The 26,889-nt window shown below is 43.9% G+C and overlaps 1 protein-coding gene across 2 annotated transcripts in view; it reads left to right on the top strand.

The window, feature by feature from the left end:
• CYTH4 (cytohesin 4) overlaps nucleotides 1-26,889 on the top strand; it is a 196,435-nt gene that overhangs the window by 104,913 nt on the left and 64,633 nt on the right. For both annotated transcript variants that reach the window (XM_030210260.1, XM_030210268.1), the window contains 3 exons: nucleotides 16,237-16,319; nucleotides 17,294-17,358; nucleotides 17,495-17,561. In XM_030210260.1, coding sequence (XP_030066120.1) covers nucleotides 16,237-16,319; nucleotides 17,294-17,358; nucleotides 17,495-17,561 — 215 coding nt within the window. The remainder of the gene's footprint in view (nucleotides 1-16,236; nucleotides 16,320-17,293; nucleotides 17,359-17,494; nucleotides 17,562-26,889) is intronic.

The raw sequence follows: 26,889 nt of genomic DNA on the forward strand, positions 1-26,889 counted from the left end.
GGAGTAACAGTCCAATATTATTGTTATTTTTTAAAATTTTTGTTTATTGAATTTTTACAGTTACATCAAGCATACATCTTGAATCCAGATAAAGATGATTATAGTTAACACATAATCAATAGGAAAAGAAAGTATATAATACATAAAAGAAATTCTTAAACTATTTACTCATCTTTAGTCCACAATATCGTGGGTACACACAATATTTAAGGAAATTAAGTATATTAAATCAGAATCAAACTTCTAATTCTGGAACAAGGCAGCTGATAAGAGCAACCAGGTGACTTTATATTAATTACGGAGTTGAAGTTGTTAGAGTTCTTGATGGTGGTAGCAGTGAATCTCTCAGTTTGGCTTCTAAAAAATTATTAAGTTGCTTTGCCTCAAAAAATACATATTTGATAGAGTTTAATTTTATTACGCACTTGCAGGGAAAATTCAGCCAAAATAGTGCGCCAAGTTGTAATACCTTCGGCCTCAGTTTAAGAAATTCTTGTCTCTTCTTTTGTGTGGTTCTGGAGACATCAGGATACATTCTTATTTTACAGCACAGGAAATCTTGTCCTCTATTTAAGAAATATTGTTTAAGTATCCAGTCTCTATCAGGTTGTAGTATGAAAATCACTTTAAATGTGTCCAATATTATTTCAAAAAAGTATTTGTCAGCCTATCAGTTATCTGGCTATATACATGTATTGTAGCAAAATAGTTGGATTCTTCAATACTCCGATTCAATGGCACACTAAATTGACACCTTTATATCATGTGATGTCACCACCGCAAAAGCCTTGATCAAATCAAACTTGGAAACTGAAGCTATAAAGTGTTCAAAACTCTGTATGTGTCTCAAAACAGATTTCCCGTTGATGATACACTCCAAATATACGTGTTGCCTTGATTCTGGTCGAGTTTCGCCATACACTTTATCAAAACGAATGCTGCAAACACACCTTACATGATCTCGTTTACCAAACTATCCCAGCAACTGCTAGACTCAAATGGGACTCCAGTCCAGAATGCATCTCACCTCATGGCAGCACCTCTACTTTTTAAACAGCTAATAGAGTAATTTGGATTCCCCAGTTACTTATTTGCTCATGATATCCAGTTATGGATTAAAGAGCTCATTTACAAAGCGGAAGTAAATGGAAACCCAACACAGCCATACTGCATGCCAATTTGGAGCTACCACCAGCCCGACAAAAGCACCAGCAGTGGTTACAGCCTCAACATGTGCCATTTCCCATGCTTAAGAAAATCAGACCTGATTTTCTAGTGTGGGGGTTACCTAGCAGAAATCGGGCAGTGCCGCTCCCTGCTCGATTACTGCCGGGTTAGCACGGGAGCCCTTAATGCCACCTCAATGAGTGGCAGTAAGGGCTCCCCTTCTGCATGGCCATGCAATAAGAGCAATCTTATCACATTGCCATGTATGTTTTGAGCTTTTTTACCTGCTGCAGTAAAAAGAGCCTTAGCATGTAGTAACAACGGCCCTCTCCGTTACCACAAGGCCCTTTTATTTCTACCACAGCTTGGTAAAAGGGCCCATGAGGTTGGAGTAGGTCAGGTAGAAATGCTCTACTTAGTTAATATGTTCATATGGATAGAAGGAATGGGTGTATTTATATTTTGCTTGTTATAAGCTTTGGGCTTTGTGATAAGGTGTGCTATCAAATTCAATGAAATAAGTAATGGAAAAATAATGGCTGCCAATTGTTATCATGGTACTGCATCACAGGTAACATCAACATGGATATGAATCAACTTTGTATCAATGTGGAATGCCATATATATATATATATATATATATATATATATATATATATATATATATATATATATATATATATATATATATTGATCTTTATGGTGATACCATTTTCAAGTATGGAAATACTGTGTTAACGTTCCTAAAGACCATGCTATTTGGAACCTGGTTTTCTTTTTAATTTGAATTGCTCATAATGCCCGATTCAAAATACCTCATTTGAGTTAAATTTTAATGAGGTAAAGTGTTGCTTTGCAAATTCCAAACCACGTTTGAGTTGGACAAGCATGAAATAATTGACAGTGTTATTTCAGTTACAATCTATCTAAAAAAAATAACTTCAATTTTTTTCCCCCTGAAACTTGCCTTACTGATGGGGATGGGGATTGAGAAGTGAAACTCTTTGTGCTGAGTATTACAAAGAATTGAATTCTCTTGTCAGGTGTCAGCAAGTTAAATCACTATTTAATCAAACAGAGCTTCTATCAGATTGAATTTGGTATATTGCGGGTCAAGTACTGTATGTAGAAAGGAAAATTACTTAAATTATTCATGAAAAATTATTCAAGAGAAATAGTAGAAGATTGATAAGTCCATTGTCATGATTATTTTCCAGCCAGTAACTGAGTATTGAAAATTTGTCTTTAAGCCTGTAGTTATGGGTCTCATAATTTCAGTGAAGAACATGACCGTGTACACTTACAGAACATATTAGAAATGTTAATGTATTTTGCATTCTTACTCAGACAGTTCCTGCATCTCTCACTTCAACAAAGTTAAGGTTCAACAGCAAGCAGTGCCATAAGTACTGTGAGTCACACATCTGTGCTGAGTCTAATCATGGAGGGCACAGATTTGTTAAATTTATTTGACATTCCAGTTATTTGTCATACATTATTTAAAAGTAAAAAAGAGGAGTAGAGAAGATTTTTTTTAATTTGTAGAATAACTTTATTAAAACATACAAAAAAGGAGAAAAATCCAACAGACATTGAAGTCATAGGTAACGCAATTCCAGTAAGATTTTATACTGTGCAATGGGTGCAAAATATCTAGCTACAATCTTACTCTTTCAAAATGTACAAAGGCCAGGGGACACTCAATGAAATTACATAGAAATACTTTTAAAACAAATAGGAGGAAGTGCTTTTTTCACTCAAAGAATAGTTAAGCTCTGGAACTCGTTGCCAAAGGATGTGGTTAGCGTATCTGGGTTTAAAAAGGTTTGGACAAGTTCCTGGAGGAAAAGTCCGTAGTCTGTTATTGAGATGAACATGAGGGAAGCCACTGCTTGCCCTGGGATTGGTAGCATGGAATGTTGTTACTAATTGGGTTTCTGCCTGGTACTTGTGACCAGGTACTTGTGACTGTAGGAAATAAGAAACTAGGCTGTATAGACCACTGGTCTGACCCAGTGTTGCTATTCAAAATCAAACTATCCTGGTCTTTAATAACACACTTCAAACAAATATGATTTCATAACAAAGGGCGGGGTCCAGATATTTTAAAATATATAGTTGATTGAAACAACAGCAAACAGTTCAATTTTAAAAGGAAGCTGAGTGCATACAGTGCTGAAACATTTCGGGATTATTTAAGTACATAAGGGGTAATTCCATAACAGGCACATCAATTTAGTCGCTACAATGGGGTGTGCTTAGCACCGCTTCGATAACAGTTTCAAGATGTGTATAATCTGTTATAGAATACTAGTTCAAAGGCATGTCGGCTTGCCAAAACTTAGGTCGGTGGGTGGTGTAAGTTGACATACCTAAGCGTGCCATGCAACACACCCAATGAATAGTATTCTAGAAGATGTATGCATTGCATCATGACGTGCCCATGTCCCACCCATGCTCTGCTTATGTGTATGCTCCCCTTGCAATTATCTACTAAGTGATATTGGCATGGACATTATAGACTAGCACCCAAACCTGATCCTGGAGGCACCCCAACCAGTCAGGTTGTCGGAGTACCCACAATGAATATTCATGAGAGAGATTTGCATGCACGACCTCCACTACATACAAATCTCTCTCATGAATATTCATTGTGGGTACTCCGACAACCTGACTGGCTGGGGTGCCTCCAAGACCAGGTTTTGGAACCACTGGACTAGCACCTAGCACATAAGTTAGGCTATGTTATATCATGTTTTATAGCCCGCCTCCACCTGTGCAGCTCAGGACAAGTTACAATAAAAGAAACCAGAACCAAAGTGTCTTGGAACTACAACAACCAAATAAAATTACCAGAAAAAGCATCCAAACATATCTAATATAATAATTTACTCCTCCAACATTCCAATGTGTCTCACTGGGATCGTAACCACCTACTGACATCACTCCTTCAACATTCTCCTCCAACGTTCCAATGTGTGTCACTGGGATTGTAACTACCTGCTGAGTCACTCCTCCAACGTTCTTCGTCCCCCCTCTCCCCCAGTTCCATGGGACCCTGGAACTGGGAGGGAGGGATGGAGGGACAGAGGGGGGGGAGGACTCTGGAAATGGGAGGGAGGGAGGGGGACACTGGAACTCAGAGGGGGGAGGGAGGGAGGGGGGCCTGGAACTCGGAGGGAGGTGGAGGGGGCAGAGGAGAGATGCTGCACATGGATGGATGGAGGGGGCAGGTCACAGAGGACGTTGCCTGCATATGGATGAATGCAGGTGAGAGAGCATAATGCAGGGGAGGGAGGGGACCCTGAAACTCGGAGGGAGGCAGGGAGGGGATGATTCTGGAACTCAGAGGCAGGAAGAGAGGGGACGACCCTGGAACTCAGAGGGAGGGAGGGGGACAACAACCCTGGAGCTCGGAGGGAGGGGGGATGACCCTGGAACTCAGAGGGTGGGAAGGAGGGGGGACTCTGGAACTCGGAGGGAGGGGGGCCCTGGCACACACTCTCATGCTCTCACACACACTCTCTCACACACACACTCTCTCTCTCACAGACACACTCGCACCCAGTCTCACTCTCTCTCTCTGTCACACACACTCTCTCTCTGTCACACACACAGACTCACATATTCACTCTCTCTCTCTCTCACACAGTCACTCTCACACACACTCTCTCAAACATACACACTCTGAGGAAAACCTTGCTAGCGCCCGTTTCATTTGTGTCAGAAATGGGCCTTTTTTACTAGTATTCCATATATACACTTATATCAAATTAAAAGAAACTAAGGCCTGCTTTGTGAAAAAAGGAAAGTTTTCCAATTTTTCCTAAACCACTAGGGCTCCGCGCTAACCCAGCAGTAAGCAGCAAGCACGCGGTGTTGCTCGATTACCACTGGGTAGTGTCGCGCTAAAAAATACAGGTCAATTTTCCATAGTGCAGGAAATGGCACACGCTGGGGCTGGAAGTACTACCAGTGCCCGCATTGCACCAGCGGTAGCTCCAGATTAGAGTACAGTAAACCTGTGTTGGGCTTACCACCGCTTTGTAAAAGGGCCCCATAGTTTTTTGAAATGCCCACAACCCATTCATTCCATGTCCATGGCCACACCCCCTTTTTAGCTGTGCACACTGCATTATAGAATATGCCTAGAAAGTTGTACATGTAAATTCTAATTAAAGCCAGTTAGTGCCACTAATTGGCTGTCAAATACCAATTATCGGCACTGATTTATATATTTGTTTCACTAGAGTCTTTTTGGTAACGCAACTAAGATTTAATCCCAAAAAATGCAGGGTCATGCACTTGGGTCGCAAAAATCCAAGGGAACGGTACAGTATAGGGGGTGAAGTGCTTCAGTGTGCAAAGGAAGAGCGGGACTTGGGGGTGATTGTGTCTGATGACCTTAAAGCTTTCTAACAGGTAGAAAAAGCGACAGCCAAAGCCAGAAGGATGCTTGGGTACATAAAGAGAGGCATGACCAGCAGGAAAAAGGTGATAGAGCTATTGTATAAGTCTCTGGTGAGGCCCCATTTGGAGTACTGCGTTCAGTTCTGGAGACCGCACCTATGGAAAGATATAAACAGGATGGAGTTGATCCAGAGGGTGGCTACAAAATTAATAAGTGCTCTTGAATGCAAAAATTATAGGGACAGGCTTATGAACCTCAACATGTATACGCTGGAAGAGAGGAGGGAGAGAGGAGACATGATAGAAAAGTTTAAATATCTCAAGGGCATTTATGTACAGGAAGAGAGCCTTTTCCAAATGAAGGAGAGCTCTGGAATGAGGGGACATATGACAAAGTTAAGAGGGAATAGGCTTAGGAGTAACCTAAGGAAGTATTATTTCACAGAAAGGGTGGTGGAGGCATGGAATGGCCTCCCGGTGGAAGTGGTGGAGTCTAGGACTGTTCCAGAATTTAAAAAGGCATGGGATAAGCATGTGGGATCGCTTAGGAACAGGTATAATTTGGGATTACAGAGGATGGGCAGACTGGATGGGTCATATGGCCTTTAGCTGCCGTCATGTTTCTATGTTTCTATATACCACATGATCACAGGAGTATCAGTGCGGTGTACACATTTAGTTACAACTGCAGAACAATAAAAGGGGATTTGGGCTTGATATACTGCCTTTCTGTGGTTTTCTGCAATTACTTTCAAAGTGGTTTAAATAGTATATAGAGGTACTTATTTGTACCTGGGGCAATGGAGGTTTAAGTGACTTGTCCAGAGTCACAAGGAGCTGCACTGGGAATTAAACCCAGTTCTCCAGGATCAAAGTCCACTGCACTAACCACTAGAGTACTCCTCCACTCCTCCAGGAGAGACAAAAACACAAAATACAAATTGAACATATGGAAACAAATGGAGGGCAATGCATAGCACAATTAAATTCATGAGCAATATATATGAAAAGAGCATATTAAAAGGCAGAACATGACAGGGACATGTTACAGTTTCTGCTGCCTAAGTGCAGAAGGGAGGGCAGAATTACAATGTATTGCCAGCCCAACAGTCATCCTAGTACTACTACTACTACTGTTGATCATTTCTAAAGCATAACCAAGCATGTACACATACTGTCTTATAGGGACTGATATTCAGCTGGTAGGAGGCAGCCCACATAAGTTAAGTCATTATTCAGCGCTAACCAGTTATGTTCCTGGTGGTTAAAGATTGTATAAATAGCAGTACTGTCCTATTTAACTGCTCAACCCAGCACTGAATATTGGCGCTAACCGGCTCTATCATACAGTGGTGGAAATAAGTATTTGATCCCTTGCTGATTTTGTAAGTTTGCCCACTGACAAAGACATGAGCAGCCCATAATTGAAGGGTAGGTTATTGGTAACAGTGAGAGATAGCACATCACAAATTAAATTCGGAAAATCACATTGTGGAAAGTATATGAATTTATTTGCATTCTGCAGAGGGAAATAAGTATTTGATCCCCCACCAACCAGTAAGAGATCTGGCCCCTACAGACCAGGTAGATGCTCCAAATCAACTCGTTACCTGCATGACAGACAGCTGTCGGCAATGGTCACCTGTATGAAAGACACCTGTCCACAGACTCAGTGAATCAGTCAGACTCTAACCTCTACAAAATGGCCAAGAGCAAGGAGCTGTCTAAGGATGTCAGGGACAAGATCATACACCTGCACAAGGCTGGAATGGGCTACAAAACCATCAGTAAGACGCTGGGCGAGAAGGAGACAACTGTTGGTGCCATAGTAAGAAAATGGAAGAAGTACAAAATGACTGTCAATCGACAAAGATCTGGGGCTCCACGCAAAATCTCACCTCATGGGGTATCCTTGATCATGAGGAAGGTTAGAAATCAGCCTACAACTACAAGGGGGGAACTTGTCAATGATCTCAAGGCAGCTGGGACCACTGTCACCACGAAAACCATTGGTAACACATTACGACATAACGGATTGCAATCCTGCAGTGCACGCAAGGTCCCCCTGCTCCGGAAGGCACATGTGACGGCCCGTCTGAAGTTTGCCAGTGAACACCTGGATGATGCCGAGAGTGATTGGGAGAAGGTGCTGTGGTCAGATGAGACAAAAATTGAGCTCTTTGGCATGAACTCAACTCGCCGTGTTTGGAGGAAAAGAAATGCTGCCTATGACCCAAAGAACACCGTCCCCACTGTCAAGCATGGAGGTGGAAATGTTATGTTTTGGGGGTGTTTCTCTGCTAAGGGCACAGGACTACTTCACCGCATCAATGGGAGAATGGATGGGGCTTTCAGCAATGGAAGTAAAACCCGGCTGGCTCAATTGCCACTAGGGAAAAAACAGGGAAGCTAAACACGTAAGCCAAAAGTGCTTCCAAAGCACCAAACACAAACAGCAAAGACTGCAATGCTCCCAACAGCACAAACACCAGAAGTACTTCTAACAGCCAAATCTGCAGTGTTCCTAACAACACCAAACCCTGAAGTACTTCTATCAGCAACAGAGCTTCCTAAGCCCTACACACAGCAATGCTTCCAAAGCACCAAGAGGAAAAAGCGGGGGAACCACAAGGGAAAAGCAGGAAAGCTAAACACACAGTCACAAGTGCACACTGCACTAACACTAACCTGGACCTAAAGCAAGAGCAAGCAGGGAAACTAGACACAAAGGCCTTCATGATCAAAAGCAAACTCTGGCGCTAGAGGCTGTTAATGCCATACTAGCGCCAGAGTTTGCAGCCGACCCATGATCAGAGCCCTCGAGCACCTGAAACAGCACACTCGAGGGCTCTCAGCGCAAGTAGCATGCAAATGCATGCTAAACAGGGCTTCTAGCGCAATTAGCTTGCAAATGCATGCTAATTGGCGCTTAACGCATTCATCCCCAATGATCAGTGACCAGCGCGCCAAAGATTGGGTCACTGGCCGCAGCAAAATCAACGCCAGATCCGAGCTGGCGTTAGATTTTGCGGATCAATGGTGAGCCCTGTCCAGCATGCAGTTGCATGCTGGCAGGCCCCCCCTTCCCCCCCAAGGCAAACGCAAACGGGGGGCTGGAGGTCTGGTGGATCTCCGGTCCCCCCGACGATCTCCCCCATGTTCACTGAGGGCTGGAGATCCGGTGGGTCTCCAGCCCCCAAAACCCCCAGAAATCGTTGATTGGCCGCCTCCGGCCAAAGGATCTTTTCCAACTGTGATCCATTGACGGGGGTGGGGGGGTGGGGGCTGGAGGTCCGGTGGACCTCCAGCTCACCCCAAATCCTCCCCCCCAGCGTTGTCCTTAGATTCCTTGGTGGTCCGTGGTGTCGTGCTGGCCCCCTTCCCGGTTATCTGGTCGGTGTGTAAAAGCACACCTTCTTTCTGGTAGAAATCATCTATGTATCTGTCTTGTTGTTCAGCATTGATACACCACTGAGGAAACCTCAATGCTTCCTGCTTTTGTCGTAGATGCATGTTTATGTATTCTGCAAACAGTTGTGTAAAAGTCTGTTCAAATTGCCAGACCTCGTAGATTTCCCCCATCTTGTACCCTTTATAGATAGCCATTTCCAATTATATAGTACACCATCCAGCTTATAATCGAAAGTAATCGCTGGCTATTTCCTGACACAAATCGGGATATGGCCGGCGATTTCGCAAAAGCGGCGAAAAGCGTATAATCGAAAGCTACATTTGTGATAGCTTCGCCGCTTTCCCTTCGCCTCGCCGGCAAAAGTTCAAAGGGGCGTGTTGGCGGCAAAGCGAAGGCGGGACATGGGCAGGCTTGGGTGTGGCTACCAGATGACCGGCTTTCGCAGATAATGGAAAAATAAAACCCGGCGATAAGCAGTATTTCGCCGGGTTTACTTGGTCCTTTTATTTTCACAACCAAGCCTCAAAAAGGTGCCCCAACTGACCAGATGACCACCGGAGGGAATGGGGGATGACCTCCCCTTACTCCCCCGGTGGTCGCCAACCCCCTCCCACACTAAAATTATTAAAATACAAACCTTTTTTGCCAGCCTGTATGCCAGCCTCAAATGTCATACCCAGCACCCTGACAGCAGTATGCAGGTCCCTGGAACAGTTGTTGTTGTTTGCAGTGGACTGCAGAAAGGCAGAGCCAGGCCCATCCCCCCCTACCTGTTCCACTTGTGGTGGGTAATGTTGAGCCCTCCCAAACCCCCCAAAACCCACTGTACCCACATGTAGGTGCCCCCCTTCAGCACTTAGGGCTAGGGTAATGGTGCACATTTGTGGGCAGTGGGTTTTGGGGGGATTTGGGGGACTCAGCACACAAGGGAAGGGTGCTATGCACCTGGAAGCTAATTTGGTTGTTTATAAAAGATGTTTGAAGTGCCCCCTAGGGTGCCCGGTTGGTGTCCTGGCATGTGAGGGGGACCATTGCACTACAAATGCTGGCTCCTCCCATGGCCAAATGCCTTGGATTTCGCCGGGTTTGAGATCACCGGCAGTTTTTTCCATTATCGCGGAAAAACAAAACTGGCGATCTCAAACCCGGCGAAATCCAAGGCATTTCGCCGAGCCACACTGTATTAAAGAAAAAAAAGATGGCCGGCCATCTTTTTTGAAAATACGGTTCCGGCCAGCTGTTGCGCCGCTGCCAAAATAGATCGCCGGTGACCTATTTTGTTTAAGTGGTCAGTGGCCTTTGCTGACCAGTTAAATAGTGCTGAATATCAGGGGGATAGTCCTTGCTCTGCAAAACTTACAATGTAGTTAAGCTAGGACACGTGGAAACATACTGTCAATCAGTGGCGTAGCCAGAAGGCAATTTTTGGGTGGGCCAACAAGTTGGATGGGTGGGCACTAGAGTTGCCAACTTTTTGAAAGAGAAAAAAACCCAGCCACCTAATACACCCATGCTTTGCCCCTACCCCAGCCCATGTTTCACCTCTACCTCACTCCCAATTACAGTGGCCAATTGAGAGCTAAAGGAAGTACAAGGAACTGCACTCTTCTTCAGCCCCCATTGAGCCACAGTCCTCCAACACACATATGGTATTGAAAGCCAAACACTGAACGCCAAACACATTCCACATCCAGAGAACCTCCTGGCCTTCCATCAACAATGGATGCAGAGCACAGCAAGGACATTTCCCCATAAAACTCACCATACAAAGAAATTCTGGTAATCTCAATAATAGACATGTTGCAAAGTAATTAAAAAAAATCTACAAACAAAAAGTCACTCAGAATCTAGAGCAAATCTACCATGCCAGCACTAACTTCCAAAACAAGGATCCTCTACCTATGAAAAGTGGCTCTAAAATATTGATACATCTATCAAGAAAACTGAACAAGCCAAATTACTACAGAATGCTACATATAAACTTCATGGTGACAGAATACCTCGGGGCCACGCACACAGAACACAAAAGCCAAATACAGAATAAGTGACCACAAACTCTATAAATATACATTAAACTGAAACCCCAAGAAACCAGACCTTGCATGTAGTACAACACTAGAGAAACAAAAAAGAAAGATATTTCTTCCTGTGCAAAATATAAAGGCATCACATGCCAGGGATGGTGTTTTTTTTTTTTTTGGGGGGGGGGGCGGGGGTGCAAATAGGGCAATTGTGCCTGGCTCTCTGGCCAGAGAGAGCCCCAAGCCTGCCAGAAGCTGAAGAAGGTGCAGCCTGGTAATGGGCTTTGGGGTCCTCTCCCAGATGTCTTCCCTGGGCCCCAGCCATGTCTGACATATGACAAATCTGACATAGTCTAATCACAAAATAGAAATAAAAATAATGTTTGTACCTTTTTGTTGTCTGGTCATTTTATTTTTCATATCATATTGGTCCTAGTCTCTGGTTTCTGCTTCCCTGTGTCTTTCCTGTCCATTTAAGTAAACAATAATAGGAGGATCACCAAACATATAAAGAGGAATCCAATAAAATTTATATGGAAATATGATGTTTGATTTTAACAAAATATTTCTAAAAAGCAAGGAAAAGACCTCAAAACGCCCGACCGCTAACTTTCAGTTTTCGGCGGCTTTAACTGGGGGCGTGGTGTTCATCACTGGTCATAAAAACCTTGCTTGGAAAGAATTATTTTAACTTTTAATTTATTTCCAAAAAGATTTTAGCAATTTTGCTCTTTTTTACAAAAAAGTTTTTTTTTAATATATTGACAATATCAATGCTAACTTCAAAATTTATTTAGTTCATAAAAACCTTCACTGATTCTCATGAAGTGCTATAAAGCAGCTTTACAAAGATAAATTAATCTATTTCGCCGGCGATGTCTTACTTGTTATCCAGGCACCGATATTGAATATCAGCAGTACTAGATATCATCCTTCTCTGCCCCAGTCTACTTGGCACTAATTGTAGAGTGTCAAAGCAATCAGACTCACATTCAAGTGCTACTGAGTATCTGTTCCTTCTGCTTTTGTGAAGAGGGACCACATCTGTTGTTCTCCAGTCCTCCAGGACCACTCCTGATTCTAAAGATTCATTGAAAAGGTCAGAGAACTTCCCTAAATTCCCTCAGTACCCATAAGAACATAAGAGTAGCCATACTAGGTCAGACCAATGGTCCATCTAATCCAGTATCCTGTTTCCAACAGTGGCCAAACCAGTACCTGACAGAAACCCAAAGAATAGCAAATTACCATGTTACCAATCCCAGGGATAAGTAATGGCTTTCCTTCTGTCTCTTTTAATGGCAAATTATAGGCTTTTCCTCCAGGAACTTGTCCAAACCTTTTTGAAACCCAGATATGTATACTGCTTTTAACACAACCTCCAGCAACCTAGCTATTCATTGAGTGAAAAATATTTTATTTTATTTGTGTTAAAAGTATTACCATGTAATTTCATTGAGTGTCTCTAGTCTTTGTACTTCTAGAAAAAGTATAAAATGGATTTGTTTTTACCCATTCTTCTTCACTCAGAATTTGGTAGACCTTGATCAGATCCCCCTTTCAGCCGTACCTTCTCTCATCTAACTACATTGCTTGTTTATCTATAGTTTAGCTAACTCCTCATGAACAAAGTCTTCTCAAAATCATTCAAGGTCACCTCACTTCCATTCCTTTGAATTTGTCTTCTAAAGAACGTTCCTAGCCTTTCATCTGTAAGCACAGAACAAAAAAAAAATGTTAAGAAATTCTGCCTTATCCTTATCAGCTTCTACATATTCCTCCCCTTCACCTTTGAGTCTGACAATGCTACTTTGCAAGTCCTCCTATCACTAACATATTTAAACAAGAGCTTCTAGTAGGCAGAAGAGTAACCTGTGGTTAGTGCAGTGGACTTTGATCCTGGGGAGCTGGGTTTGATTCCCACTGCAGCTCCTTGTGAATCTGGGCAAGTCATTTAACCCTCCATTGCCCCAGGTACAAAATAAGTACCTGAATATATGTAAACAGCTTTGAATGTAGTTGCAAAAACCTCAGAAAGGTGGTATATCAAGTCCCATTTCCCTTTCCTATTTGAGATTCTAGATGGAATGTTGTTACTATTGGAGACTCTGTTGCTACTATTTGAGATTCTAGATGGAATGTTGTTACTATTGGAGATTCTGTTGCTACTATTTGAGATTCTACATGGAATGTTGCTATTCCACTAGCAACATTCCATGTAGAAGCCTGCCCTTGCAGATCAGCAGTGCGGCCGCACAGGCTTCTGTTTCTGTGAGTCTGACGTCCTGCACATACGTCAGGGCCCTAGACAAACAAAAGCCCCAATATGATATTAGTACATTTTTGAAATATATGAACAGCCTCGTGTAGTCATCTTCATCATCTCACTCTTCCTCTCTCAACTTTCCTTTGTAGGTGGGACCAGCAAGTCTCATGAGACCAAGTGTGTCCCTGTGTGTTACTGTTCAACAGATGACGTAGTTATGATATGAATCTTATGGAATGGATGGGGAAGATAATATGATAAGCAGGACTATTTAGCTATTAGTTATTTGGAATGAGAATTGTATATGATTTGTTCATTTTAATCTGTATGCCACCTTGAACCCTAATAAGAGAGGAGTAGCCTAAAAGTTAGTGCAGCGGGCTTTGATCCTGGTAAGCTGGGTTCAATTTCCACTGTAGCTCCTTGGACAAGTCACTTAGGGACCCTTTTACTAAGGTGCGCCAAAAAATGGCCTGCGCTGGTGTAAGCACGTGTTTTGGACACGCACAAGTCAATTTTTCAGGGCGCCTGCAAAAAAGGCCTTTTTTGTGGCTGAGAATGGACGTGCAGCAAAATTAAAAACAGCTCGTGTGCATTTTCGGCCTCAGATTTTACCACCGCCACCCATTGACTTAGCGGTAAGGCCTCACACGTTAACCAGGTGGTAATTGTCAGCACGCATACACTGCCAATTACCGCTGGGTAACCCTTGTTTTGGACGGACATCAAAAATGGAATTACTGCCCGGGGCATGTGGTAGCCAGGTGGTAGTTCCAATTTGATGCATGTTGGGCATACATTGGCGTCTACACGCCTTAGTAAAAGGGCCCCTTAATCCTCCATTGCCCCAGGTACAAAAACATAGATTGTGATCCCATTAAGGACAGAAAAATTATCTGTATATAATGTGAACAGTGTTGCATATGTCTAGTATCGCTATAACAATGATTAGTAGTAGTATAAAGGCCTATTTAAATTGAGTAAATTGATACTGCAGAGGAAAACTGGAAGAGCAGGAGGTAGCAAGTACAAAGTGCTGCTTGCCGATACATCTTGCTGACTCACAAAAAGTAGAAAGGTTAGCTAGACTTCAGGAGGTAGGAGTGTTTCTGACCTGGCCTACTCTTTTTTCTGTTGGCAGCTGACTTATTCCAAGGCAAAATTCTGCCTTGGGAACTGCTGAATTAACACATCTGAAAGGGCTCCTTAAACATTTCAGACCCAATATTGAAACCACTGGAGACAGTCTGCATAAGTGCTGTGATCGGCACTAAACTCAGATCTTCAATTGTGAAAGGAGGGGATTTCTATGAGCGTACATGAGATCCCCTCCAATCACATATCTCTCAAGCCTAATGCATGAGACATGTAAGCACATTTTCGAAAGAGATGGACGTTCATCTTTCGACATAAATTAGAACTTGGACGTCCATCTCCCAGAAACATCCAAATCGGTATAATCGAAACCAAATTTTGGACTTCTCCAACTGAAGTCCGTCACAAGGATGTCCAAATCTCAGGGGGGCATATTGGAGGCGTGGTGAAGGTGGGACTTGGGCATGCCTAAGACTTGGATGTCTTTTAGTCATAATGGAAAAAGGCAGAGACGTTCATGTCTAAACTTGGACGTTTTCACCCGGACGTGTTTTTATTACGAATAAGGCACAAAAAAGTGCCTGAAATGACCAGATGATCACAGGAGGGAATCGGAGATGACCTCCCGTTACTCTCCCAGTGGTCACTAACCCCCTCCCACTGTCAAAAAACATCTTTAAAAATATTACGTGCCAGCCTCTATACCAGACTCAGATGTCATACTCAGGTATATGACAGCACATGCAGGTCCTTGGAGCAGTTTTACTGAGTGCAGTGCACTTCAGACAGGCGGACCCAGGCCCATACCCCTCATACCTATTATGTTTGTGAAGTAAACAGCAAGCCCTCCAAACTCCACCACAAACCCACTGTACCCACATATAGGTGCCCCCCTTCACCCATAAGGACTATGGTAGTGGTGTACAGTTGGGGGTAGTGGGTTTTGGTGGGCTCAGCACACAATGTAAGGGAGCTGTGTACCTGGGAGCATATTATGAAGTCCACTGCAGTGCCCCCTAGGGTGCCTGGCTGGTGTCCTTGCATATCAGGGGGACCAGTGCACTACAAATGCTGGCTCCTCCCACGTCCAAATGGCTTGCATTTGGATGTTTTAGCCATGGACGTCTTTGGTTTCAAAAATCGCTGAAAGTCAAAGACGTCCATGTCTAGGGACATCCAAATCCAAGGACGTCCTTGGTATTTTCAAAACGAAAGATGGACGCCCATCTTTTTTCGAAAATACATTTTTCCCCGCCTCCAGATTTGGACGTTTTACAAAGACGTCCAAATCCCAACTTGGATGTTTCTTTCGAAAATGCCCCTCATGGTGTCTCTGAGGTTGTTGGGAGTTGGGCAGACAAGTATGTTATTTTGCTCTCATGATGTTTTGTGTTTTTGTAGTAACACACATTAGGGTGTGCGTTGAGGAAAAGTCAACATATTTCCCAGGCACAGAAGGCTTGTCCTTTAGCATTGTGCTCTAGATTATAATAAGGTACACAACAATATCACAGACACTGTGTATGGCAGTGTTTCCCAAGTCCTGTCCTGGAATACCCCGTGCCAGTCAGGTTTTCAGGATATCCACAATGAATGTGCATGAAATTAATTTGCCTACATTGCCTCCATTATATGCAAATCTCTTTCATGCATATTCATTGTGGATATCCTGAAAACCTGACTGGCACGGGATACTCCAGTACTTGACTTGGGAAACACTGGTGTATGGCACTGCCTACTACAAGAACCAGGGTGCGATGGCTGATATATCCACTGTCTGCACAGAGCTATGTGGTCAACCTCATTTAGTAGAAAGTCACTTCTAACTGCCTTCAATAGCATTTTGTTTTCTTTTATGTTTACAGATACTTCTGAGCTAAGTGGCGTGGAGAAGGCTGAGCTTGGGCAAATCCAACAACACAAGCAGAATTTGCTTGATGACATTCAGGTACAGCAGTATTAAGGTTACGAAGTGACTTGAGATCATTTAGCAAGATCAAGTAATCTTTGGTTTATTATGATAATGGGAATGTCAGGTACATTAATATAATGGGTGAAAATCAGGGTGGCTCATCTAGCTTTCCCAGATAACCTGAAACCAATTGAGAAACCTACAAACACCTCCTCACTTTCCTGCCTGGAGTCTTATCCTTCAGACCTCAGCACTATGAATACCTTCCTCTCCCACTTTCCCCTCCAAAACTAAGCCTCATATCATCCAGTATACTTCCTTTTTGTTACAAGTCAATGTCCTTCCTGCATCATTGCTTCCTTTGCTTCTTTACATCTTAATATGCCTCCCTCACACCTCCTTCAGTCACTAACATGATTGATGCTATATATCCTATCTAGGTTAGCAGGAGTTCAAGAGCTTCAAATCATCAATCCTTTATGTTTTCCTCATTTCCAGGGTCATTGGCGAAGTACATGTGCTATACAGTTGTGTATTCCACAGCTTAAATGCTTACTTGTTTAACTTTTCTTTCTTCCTGATAACTTCATAGTGCATGCTTTAAATCAGGCTTCAAGACACCTGTCTGTAACATGGTTCAATCTCCACTTGAGGAGCAGAGGCCCCTGAAGGTCTGCAGAGGCATTTACATATTTGAAATATTACTTCAAGGGAATTATTCTGCATTTTTCTTATTGCCTTGGACATGTCTTAGCAGGCAACCACAGCCATGTAAGCTTGTCTCATGCTATTGCACATGCTACAGAAACAAAACTATATTCCATTGCATGCATATAGCTTGTAGCTAACTCCCAACAATTTCTATAGGATTTGGTCAGTCTTTCACATCTCCATTGAAGGATGGGTGCAGGCTGTGAAGTTGGGTCTCAAGCTCTGTCTTTTGTTTTCTGTTCTCCAAACTCATCCTAGTTCTCTAACAACGTCTCCTTACATTTTCCTCTCTCCAACAGAAGCTGAAGAATGAGATTGCTGAAGTCATAGCCCAAATTGAAGAGTTTGAGCACTCAGAAGAAAGGTGAGTAACCTGGAACACTTCTGCAAGGGTGGGAAACAAAATTCCCTCAATTATCAATTTGGTTAGTGCTATTTAAAGTTCTTCCAGCTCTTCTCTAAACGTTTTCTGATGTGTTCAATCTATATTTCCTCCACAGCAAGAAAATCCAGAGAAATAAACAGCTGTGTGCCGGGAGGAAAAAGTTCAATATGGATCCCAGGAAGGTACAGTAACACAAGACACACAGAAGAGGGAAAGAAGGGGGGCAAAACAGATGATAAGGGCAAGACAGAGAGGGGCAGGACAAAGGACAGAGAGAAAAGGACAATGGAAAACATAAAAATGGTGGTAAAAATAGGAGGGAAGATGCCTCAGGGTCACAAAGAAGGTGTGTCTGGATGGTTCAGACTTTCCATAGCTGTAGTTCTTGAAACCATATCTAGCAGCAAAGACCAAAAAGTTATAATGAAACTGACATACAGTGTTTGATAGTGCCTAATTTATCTCTCGCTGTTGGCAAACCCTCATCAGTGAGATCAAGAAAACAAAACCACAAATACTAAACATACATAGGCTTAGCCCCCTCACTTTAACCACACATTATATGATAATAAGACTGTAGCTGCAGTCTTTTAGAGGCAAAATATTCAGACCCAAACCCACAGGATGTGCATCTTGTGTTGCCGGAAAGACCAGATAATGCACATCAAGCTGAATTAGGAAAAAAAAAGTGATGGTGTGAAAGGCGAGAGATGTTCTTTTCTCCTCCTTTCCCCAGCTCCCACCCCTCCCAGGGCAAACGCTCAGCTTAATTTCTCCCCACACCAGTGACACACTCTCAACTTGTTCTGCCCTCAACCCCAACTCCATGAGGCAGTCTCAACTTTCTCTGTCCCTCTCATCCCCATAGTAGATTCTCCGCTTTCTCTACCCATCCTCCCCAAATACCCATGGTATACTCAGCTTTTTCTGCCCCCCCCCCAAAAAAAAAAAAAAACCTCAGGGCACACTCTCATCTTATTCTGTTGCTCTACTCCCCCCTCCTCATGGCACACTCACCTTGCTCTGCTTCCTTCTAGACACCCTCAAGGCACACTCTCCTTGCTCTTCTCCCTCCCACCCTCACCTTGGCACACTCACCTTGATCTGCCCCCTCCCCCCTCCCCATGGCACCCTCAGTTTACATCATCTGTTCTCTCCCCCCCCCCCCCCAGAAATTACACAGCAGCAGGAGGAGGAAGTGAACTGCTACATATTGGATCACTTCCTCCTCCTCTGCTGGCATAGACCCAACTATGTGAACCGCATAGTTAATATTCGGGGGGGGGGGGGGGGGGGAGTTATCAACATGGGCTACTATTAAGTTGGATTATTTTAGCAAACAGACCTGACTTGTGGTAAACTAACCTGACTTAAAAGTATCTCACATTGATAACTTCCCCCATGAATATTTACCCAATAAAGAACAATATTTAGCAGGGGTAGCCAGCTAGCTCCCACTGAATGTTCCCAGTTAGTAGCTAGGGGGTAACTGGTTATATTTTGAATTATAGACGGCTTCCCCAAATATTGAGCACATTGCCTGCTATTGTAAGCAGGCCACATCGGGCCTCATAAATAGCTGGAATATCTTTGGCCGGTTTCAACTTAAAAGGCCAGTGCTGAATATCGGCTTCAACGATTAAGTTTAATCAGGCCAAAATTAAATTGTATATTCAGTGAAAGTCACCAGAAATGGCTTGGAAGGAACTGAATATCTGGGCTCAGCACTGATCTTAAGAGGCAGAGGCAGCCCAGTTACTTCCCATGGTCTCAATGTTGGCCCCAAGGACAGATAATAAGTGCAAGGCTCTTTTATTTTGTCCAGGTACTGGTGACTGAAAACTTAGCATAACATTTATGTTATGTATTTATAACCTGTGTTCTCCCGGTCAGGTCCAATGTGAAGTCACAAATCAAGAATCTAGAGAATAGCAGCATGAAAAAAAAAATGATATTATAATATTACAATTTTTAGATTAAGTATTTATGAAAAAGATATGTATTGAATTGTCTTTGAAATAGACAATAAGAAGGTATAATAGCAGGAACCAAGGTCCAATTTTAACAGACTGAAAAAAGAATTGTTTTGATACAGCTACTCTATTATTATGCAAGCCGCACTGGCTGCTCATTAAAGCCAGGATTATTTTTAAATTATGTATTTTTGTCTTTCAAATATTAAATGACATGACACCAGATTACATGCAGCCCTTAATAACTATTCCCCTACGCAATATAACCTCTGGTTCTAGGAACTACCTTAGACTTCATCTTCCAGATTGCAAGAGAGTGCGCTATAAGTCCGTTCACTCCACAGGCTTTGATACCAAGGTGCTAAGTGGTGGAACTCCCTGCCAATGACAATCAAGGGTCAGCCTGATTACTTGGTATTTCACAAAAGACTGAAAACTTTCCTCTTTGAGAGGTTTCTACCCAGGGGCAATCTGCTGCCTGAGGTGAGGGATGAGCTGGCGCCCCCTCAGTATCCAATAAATTGGTGAGGCTAGGGCTGCCCCAATTAGGGTTACCATATGTCCAGATTTCCCTGGACATGTCCTCTCTTTTTGAGGACATGTCCGGGGTGTCCGGCGGGTTTTGCCTGCTCGCCTGTTTGTCTGGATCCTAGGTTCCTCGATTTTCACACTCCCCTGCATATGCCCATGTTTCTCTCCCCTCCCCCAAATATCTGTCCTTTTCTTCCTTCTCCTACCACCAAAACCCTCTTCCCATCCCAGTATCAGACCCATCTCCAAGCCCCAGCTTCTGTCTCCCACCTTCCCCCTCGTCAGCCCCCAGCCTCCTTTTCCCATCCCCAGCATCAGACTGGTCTCATCATCCCCTTTCTCCTACATGCCCAGTGTCACTATATCTGCTGTAGAGCGAGGAGTTCCTTTCTTCACTCCAACCACCACTTGTTTTGCAGAGATCACCAGGCTGTGGCAGCAATTTACATTCACTGCTTGCCACCAGCTTCTGAGCCTTCTCTCTACTGCATCCTGCCCCTGAGGAAACAGGAAATTACATCAGACATTGCAGGACACAGTAGAGAGAAGACTCAGAAGCCAGTGGCAGGCCGCGAATGTGAATCACTGCTGCAGCCTGGTGACCTCTGCAAAACAAGCGGAGGTAAACCATGGAGGGGGTGTGTGGAAGGGGTTTGAGAGAGAGAGAGGGAGTAAAAGATGTTGGTCTGCCGGGGGTGGGGGGGATTTGTAATGCCGCTTTTTCTAAAGTTCTGCCTGAGGCCTCCACCTCAGTTGGTCTCATTCTAGAACCGCCACTGTGTCTACCCATTGATGGATCACGTTAGATTGTAACTGCCATCAATGGTTTATTATTTATTCTTATTTGTATCTTGTTTGTGCTTCTGTGCTCTTACATGCTAATGTTTATGGTATTGTGAACCTTGCCTGTTTTTTTATTTATTGTAAGCCACACTGAACTTGAGTATGTTTGGGATAATGTGGGGTATAAATGTCAAACTAACTAACTAACTAAATAAATTGTGTGGCTTGCTCAATCTACTTGAAGAATCCACAAAGCAATAAAGTAACTTTTAGAAGACTGCCCAGATAGTATTTTACAAACTAAACAAGATATTTTAAAAATGATTCGGGCCTCCAAAGGCAGCCATAGAAGCTGGATTAATAAAGGGGATATATGATCAATTTTTTCATTTTAAAAATAAATTGAGCACAGTATTCTGCAACAACTGAACTCTTTTTCAGTTTTTTTTTTTTTTTTGTGATGCCTACATACAGAAAGTTGCAGTAGTTCCATATGGGTCAAAATTAGCGACTGTACCACTAACTTGTCTAAGTTTTAAAACATTTTTCTTTGCAAGGTTAACTTTTGAGGTTCCATAGACATGGCAGAATATGATATCACTCCCAGGACTGTACAGGTTTTCTCAACTGAAAGGGGGGAAATCATTACCTACTAGAATAGTATTTGGAGCTTTATTTAAATCAGAACTAATGCAAAGAATTTTAGGGGGTCTTTTACTGAGCCGTGGTATCGTTTTAACTCGCGGTAGAAATCAGCTTGCGGTAAATGCCAAGATGCCCATTGTATTCCTATGGGTGCAGTAGCGTACCTACTAGTGTATTTGACACCCGGGGCCGATCATTTTTAACACCCTCCTCCTCTATATGAAAAAATTATTTTTAATAATAATCCACGACTCGCACAACAAGGGTGTACCCAGGTAAACAACCAAAATACAGAAGAACACCTAGGAAAAAGCAGCATCTTAAACATTGCAGTGAGCACTAGAACATCAATACACCAATTGTAAAACTACACAAGACATTAGTAAAAATGATCCTGCCAAAACAAAACCATGTCTTTTTCACATAGAACCAGTGGCGTATGAAGGGTGGGGCAGTCCACCCCGGGTGCATGCTGCTGGAGGGTGCAGAGAGCAGCCGCGTGCCTGTCGGCTCTGCTGGTTCCCTGCTCCCTCTGCCCCGGAATAGATCACTTCCTGTTCCGGGGCAGAGGGAGCAGGGAGCCAGTGAAGCAGACAGGCGCGCAGCTGCTCTCTGCACCCTCCAGCAGCCAAGAATGCACCCGGAGGCGGGGCTTGATGCGGCGAGGAGGGGGTGTCATTGCGCCGGGGGGGGGGGTGCTTGATGCGTTGGGGAGGGGGGTGTCATGCTGCACCCTGGAGGGATGGACGCCGCTGCACCTGGGGGGGAGGGGTGCGCAGCGACAATCCACCCTGGGTGGCAGCCGACCTAGGATCGCCACTGCATAGAACACAGATACATCCTCATCAAGTACAGAATAAGTAACCACAAACTAAAAACTGAAATATGTAGACAAAAATTAAACTGAACCCCCAGTAAGTCAGATTCTGCATACAATGCAACACCACAGAAATAGTGATGCATGTCCCCCTAGTACTGTGCAATATAAAGATAGCATATGTAAATGTGAAAAAACTGACAAATACCAATCACCACTTTACAAATTAACAAACAGAAATAAAACAAAAAAATGGAAAATAAGATGATACCATTTTGTTGGGCTAATACATTTTTCAATTAGCTTTCAGAGGCCAAAACCTCCTTCCTCAGGTCAGTACAGTATACTGCTGTTATGGTATCCTGTCCTGACCTGAGGATAAGGTTTTGGTCTCTGAAAGTTAGTCAAAAATGTATTAAAATTAGTCTAATAGAAAGATCACCTTATTTTCATTTTCTATTTATCACCACAACTACAATACTACTTTATCCCAAATCAAAAAATAAAATATAATAATACTAAATCTTTTTTCTATCTTTGTTGTCTCTGGTTTCTGCTTTCCTCATCTTCTCTTCACTCTCTTCCTTCCATCCAGAATCTGCTCCCTCCCTCTTGCTCTCTCTCCCTTCCATCCAGCATTTGCCCGCTTTCTCTGCCCCTTCCACCCAGCGTCTGCCCTCTTTCTCTCTCCCTTCCATCCAGCATTTGCCTGCTTTATCTGCCCCTTCTATCCAGCTTGTGCCCCCTCTCTCCTTTTACATGATGCTCTCCAGCATCTCCCCCTCTCTCCATCTTTATCTCTCCTCTCCCCATCCCGTAGGCGGGATGTTGTACAGAGAAAGCTTCTGGGGCTGGCCAAAAGCAGCACTCGTATCACTGAAGCACGCTTCCGGAGGTCTGGAAGTTTAAAGGTGTGCAGAGTGGGGCGGGGGTGGAGCGAGGAGGGAGAGTGATACATCGCAGTAGTTGGAGGGAGGGGATGCCGCATGAATGTCCATGGCAGCCGCTTTACCCCCCTTACGACCTGCATCCGGGGTGGGCCACCTCCACCGCCCCGCCCTTGGTACGCCACTGTATGGGTGTCTTGGCATTTGCTGCCAGCTGATTTCTACCATGTGCAACTTTCTTTAAATTAGTGACCTTACTTTCTAACTCTTCTTACTCTCTTACCTATCTATATCTTCTATCTTTGCTTTACCCTTCACTATCAATTAAAATGTTCTATTACATATTGTGTTGACATTGTAAGTAGTATACTAGCAGGCTTATTTTTGAAAGAGAAGGGCACCCATCTTTTGACACAAATCAGGAGATGGGCATCCTTCTCCCAGGGTCGCCCAAATCGGCATAATCGAAAGCCAATTTTGGGCGTCCTAACTGCTTTCCGTTGCAAGAACATGTCGGAAGCGTAGCAAAGGCGGGACTGGGGCGTGCCTAACACATGGGCGTCCTTAACTGATAATGGAAAAAAGAAGGGTGTCCCTGAAGAGCACTTGGGCGACTTTACTTGGTCCATTTTTTGTTACGACCAAGCCTCAAAAAGGTGCCCGAACTGACCAGATGACCACCGGAGGGAATCGGGGATGACCTCCCCTTCCTCTCCCAGTGGTCACCAACCCCCTCCCACCTTAAAAAAAATGTTTTAAATATTTTTTGCCAGCCTCTATGCCAGCCTCAAATGTCATACCAAGCTCCAAGACAGCAGTATGCAGGTCCCTGGAGCAGTTTTAGTGGGTGCAGGGCACTTCAGCCAGGCGGACCCAGGCCCATCCCCCCCACTTGTTACACTTGTGGTGGTAAATGTGAGCCCTTCAAAACCCACCAGAAACCCACTGTACCCACATGTAGGTGCCCCCCTTCACCCCTTAGGGCTATGGTAGTGGTGTACAGTTGTGGGGAGTGGGTGTTGTGGGGGGTTGGGGGGCTCAGCACCCAAGGTAAGGGAGCTATGCACCTGGGAGCAATTTCTGAAGTCCACTGCAGTGCCCCCTAGGGTGCCCGGTTGGTGTCCTCGCATGTCAGGGGAACCAGTGTACTACGAATGCTGGCTCCTCCCATGACCAAAGGGCTTGGATTTGGTCGTTTCTGAGGTGGTGTCCTCGGTTTCCATTATCGCTGAAAATCGGGGACAACCATCTCTAAGGTCAACTTAAATTTTGCGATTTGGGCGTCCCCGACCTTATTTTCGAAACGAAAGATGGACGCCCATCTTGTTTATATAATATGGGTTTCCCGCCTCTTCGCTGGAACGTCCTGCGAAGACGTCCTCAGGAAAACTTGGGTGCCCCTTTTGATTATGCCCCTCTATGCCATACTTTGTATTGTTATTTGAATATTTTTACTGCTGTAACTGCCTATTGCTCATGTTTGAGCTATTTTTACTGTACACCGCCTTGAGTGAATTCCTTCAAAAAGGCAGTAAATAAATCCTAATAATCTATATAAATAAAAATGTAAATGTTCGTTTGTTCAAAATCTTAAATCTCCGAAAGTTCTTTACTGATTGCTTTCAAATTTGGACACAACATTGCATTCGAATACGCGCACGTTTTTATATACAGTGGTGGAAATAAGTATTTGATCCCTTGCTGATTTTGTAAGTTTGCCCACTGACAAAGACATGAGCAGCCCATAATTGAAGGGTAGGTTATTGGTAACAGTGAGAGATAGCACATCACAAATTAAATCCGGAAAATCACATTGTGGAAAGTATATGAATTTATTTGCATTCTGCAGAGGGAAATAAGTATTTGATCCCCCACCAACCAGTAAGAGATCTGGCCCCTACAGACCAGGTAGATGCTCCAAATCAACTCGTTACCTGCATGACAGACAGCTGTCGGCAATGGTCACCTGTATGAAAGACACCTGTCCACAGACTCAGTGAATCAGTCAGACTCTAACCTCTACAAAATGGCCAAGAGCAAGGAGCTGTCTAAGGATGTCAGGGACAAGATCATACACCTGCACAAGGCTGGAATGGGCTACAAAACCATCAGTAAGACGCTGGGCGAGAAGGAGACAACTGTTGGTGCCATAGTAAGAAAATGGAAGAAGTACAAAATGACTGTCAATCGACAAAGATCTGGGGCTCCACGCAAAATCTCACCTCGTGGGGTATCCTTGATCATGAGGAAGGTTAGAAATCAGCCTACAACTACAAGGGGGGAACTTGTCAATGATCTCAAGGCAGCTGGGACCACTGTCACCACGAAAACCATTGGTAACACATTACGACATAACGGATTGCAATCCTGCAGTGCCCGCAAGGTCTCCCTGCTCCGGAAGGCACATGTGACGGCCCGTCTGAAGTTTACCAGTGAACATCTGGATGATGCCGAGAGTGATTGGGAGAAGGTGCTGTGGTCAGATGAGACAAAAATTGAGCTCTTTGGCATGAACTCAACTCGCCGTGTTTGGAGGAAGAGAAATGCTGCCTATGACCCAAAGAACACCGTCCCCACTGTCAAGCATGGAGGTGGAAATGTTATGTTTTGGGGGTGTTTCTCTGCTAAGGGCACAGGACTACTTCACCGCATCAATGGGAGAATGGATGGGGCCATGTACCGTACAATTCTGAGTGACAACCTCCTTCCCTCCGCCAGGGCCTTAAAAATGGGTCGTGGCTGGGTCTTCCAGCACGACAATGACCCAAAACATACAGCCAAGGCAACAAAGGAGTGGCTCAGGAAGAAGCACATTAGGGTCATGGAGTGGCCTAGCCAGTCACCAGACCTTAATCCCATTGAAAACTTATGGAGGGAGCTGAAGCTGCGAGTTGCCAAGCGACAGCCCAGAACTCTTAATGATTTAGAGATGATCTGCAAAGAGGAGTGGACCAAAATTCCTCCTGACATGTGTGCAAACCTCATCATCAACTACAGAAGACGTCTGACTGCTGTGCTTGCCAACAAGGGTTTTGCCACCAAGTATTAGGTCTTGTTTGCCAGAGGGATTAAATACTTATTTCCCTCTGCAGAATGCAAATAAATTCATATACTTTCCACAATGTGATTTTCCGGATTTAATTTGTGATGTGCTATCTCTCACTGTTACCAATAACCTACCCTTCAATTATGGGCTGCTCATGTCTTTGTCAGTGGGCAAACTTACAAAATCAGCAAGGGATCAAATACTTATTTCCACCACTGTACCTACTAGTATATAGATGTCACAGCTGTCATACTCGCGGAACGGAAGCAGTGCGACGAGTAATTGCAAATCAAACTGAGGAAGAACGGCCATCACCGAACGAGCGAAACACACAAAGAATGGCTCAAATACGTGCGGAGGAAGCAGCAGAGCGACGTGCAGCCAGACTTGACAATGCACGGTTGCGAGCATGGCAATCACGTTCTGCAGCTTCAGATCTGCTTTGTTCTCAACAGAATCAATGCGACAGGCTGCGAGTGGCTTAAATCTCCGAAAGTTCTTCACCGATTGCTTTGAAATTACGCGCATGTTTTTATATACCTACTATTATATAGATGTCACAGCTGTCGTACTTGCGGAGCGGAAACAGTGCAACGAGTAATTGCAAATCAAACTGAGGAAAAACGGCCATCAGCGAACGAGCGAAACACACAAAGAATGGCTCAAATATGTGCCGAGGAAGCAGCAGAGCGACGTGCAGCCAGACTTCACGATACACGGTTGCGAGCATGGCGATCGCGTTTTGCAGCTTCAGATCTGCTTCGTTCTCAACAGAATCAACGTGACAGGCTGAGAGTGGCTTAAATCTCCGAAAGTTCTTCACCGATT

This window comes from Microcaecilia unicolor, chromosome 1, assembly GCF_901765095.1.
Source record: "Microcaecilia unicolor chromosome 1, aMicUni1.1, whole genome shotgun sequence".
NCBI lineage: Eukaryota > Metazoa > Chordata > Amphibia > Gymnophiona > Siphonopidae > Microcaecilia > Microcaecilia unicolor.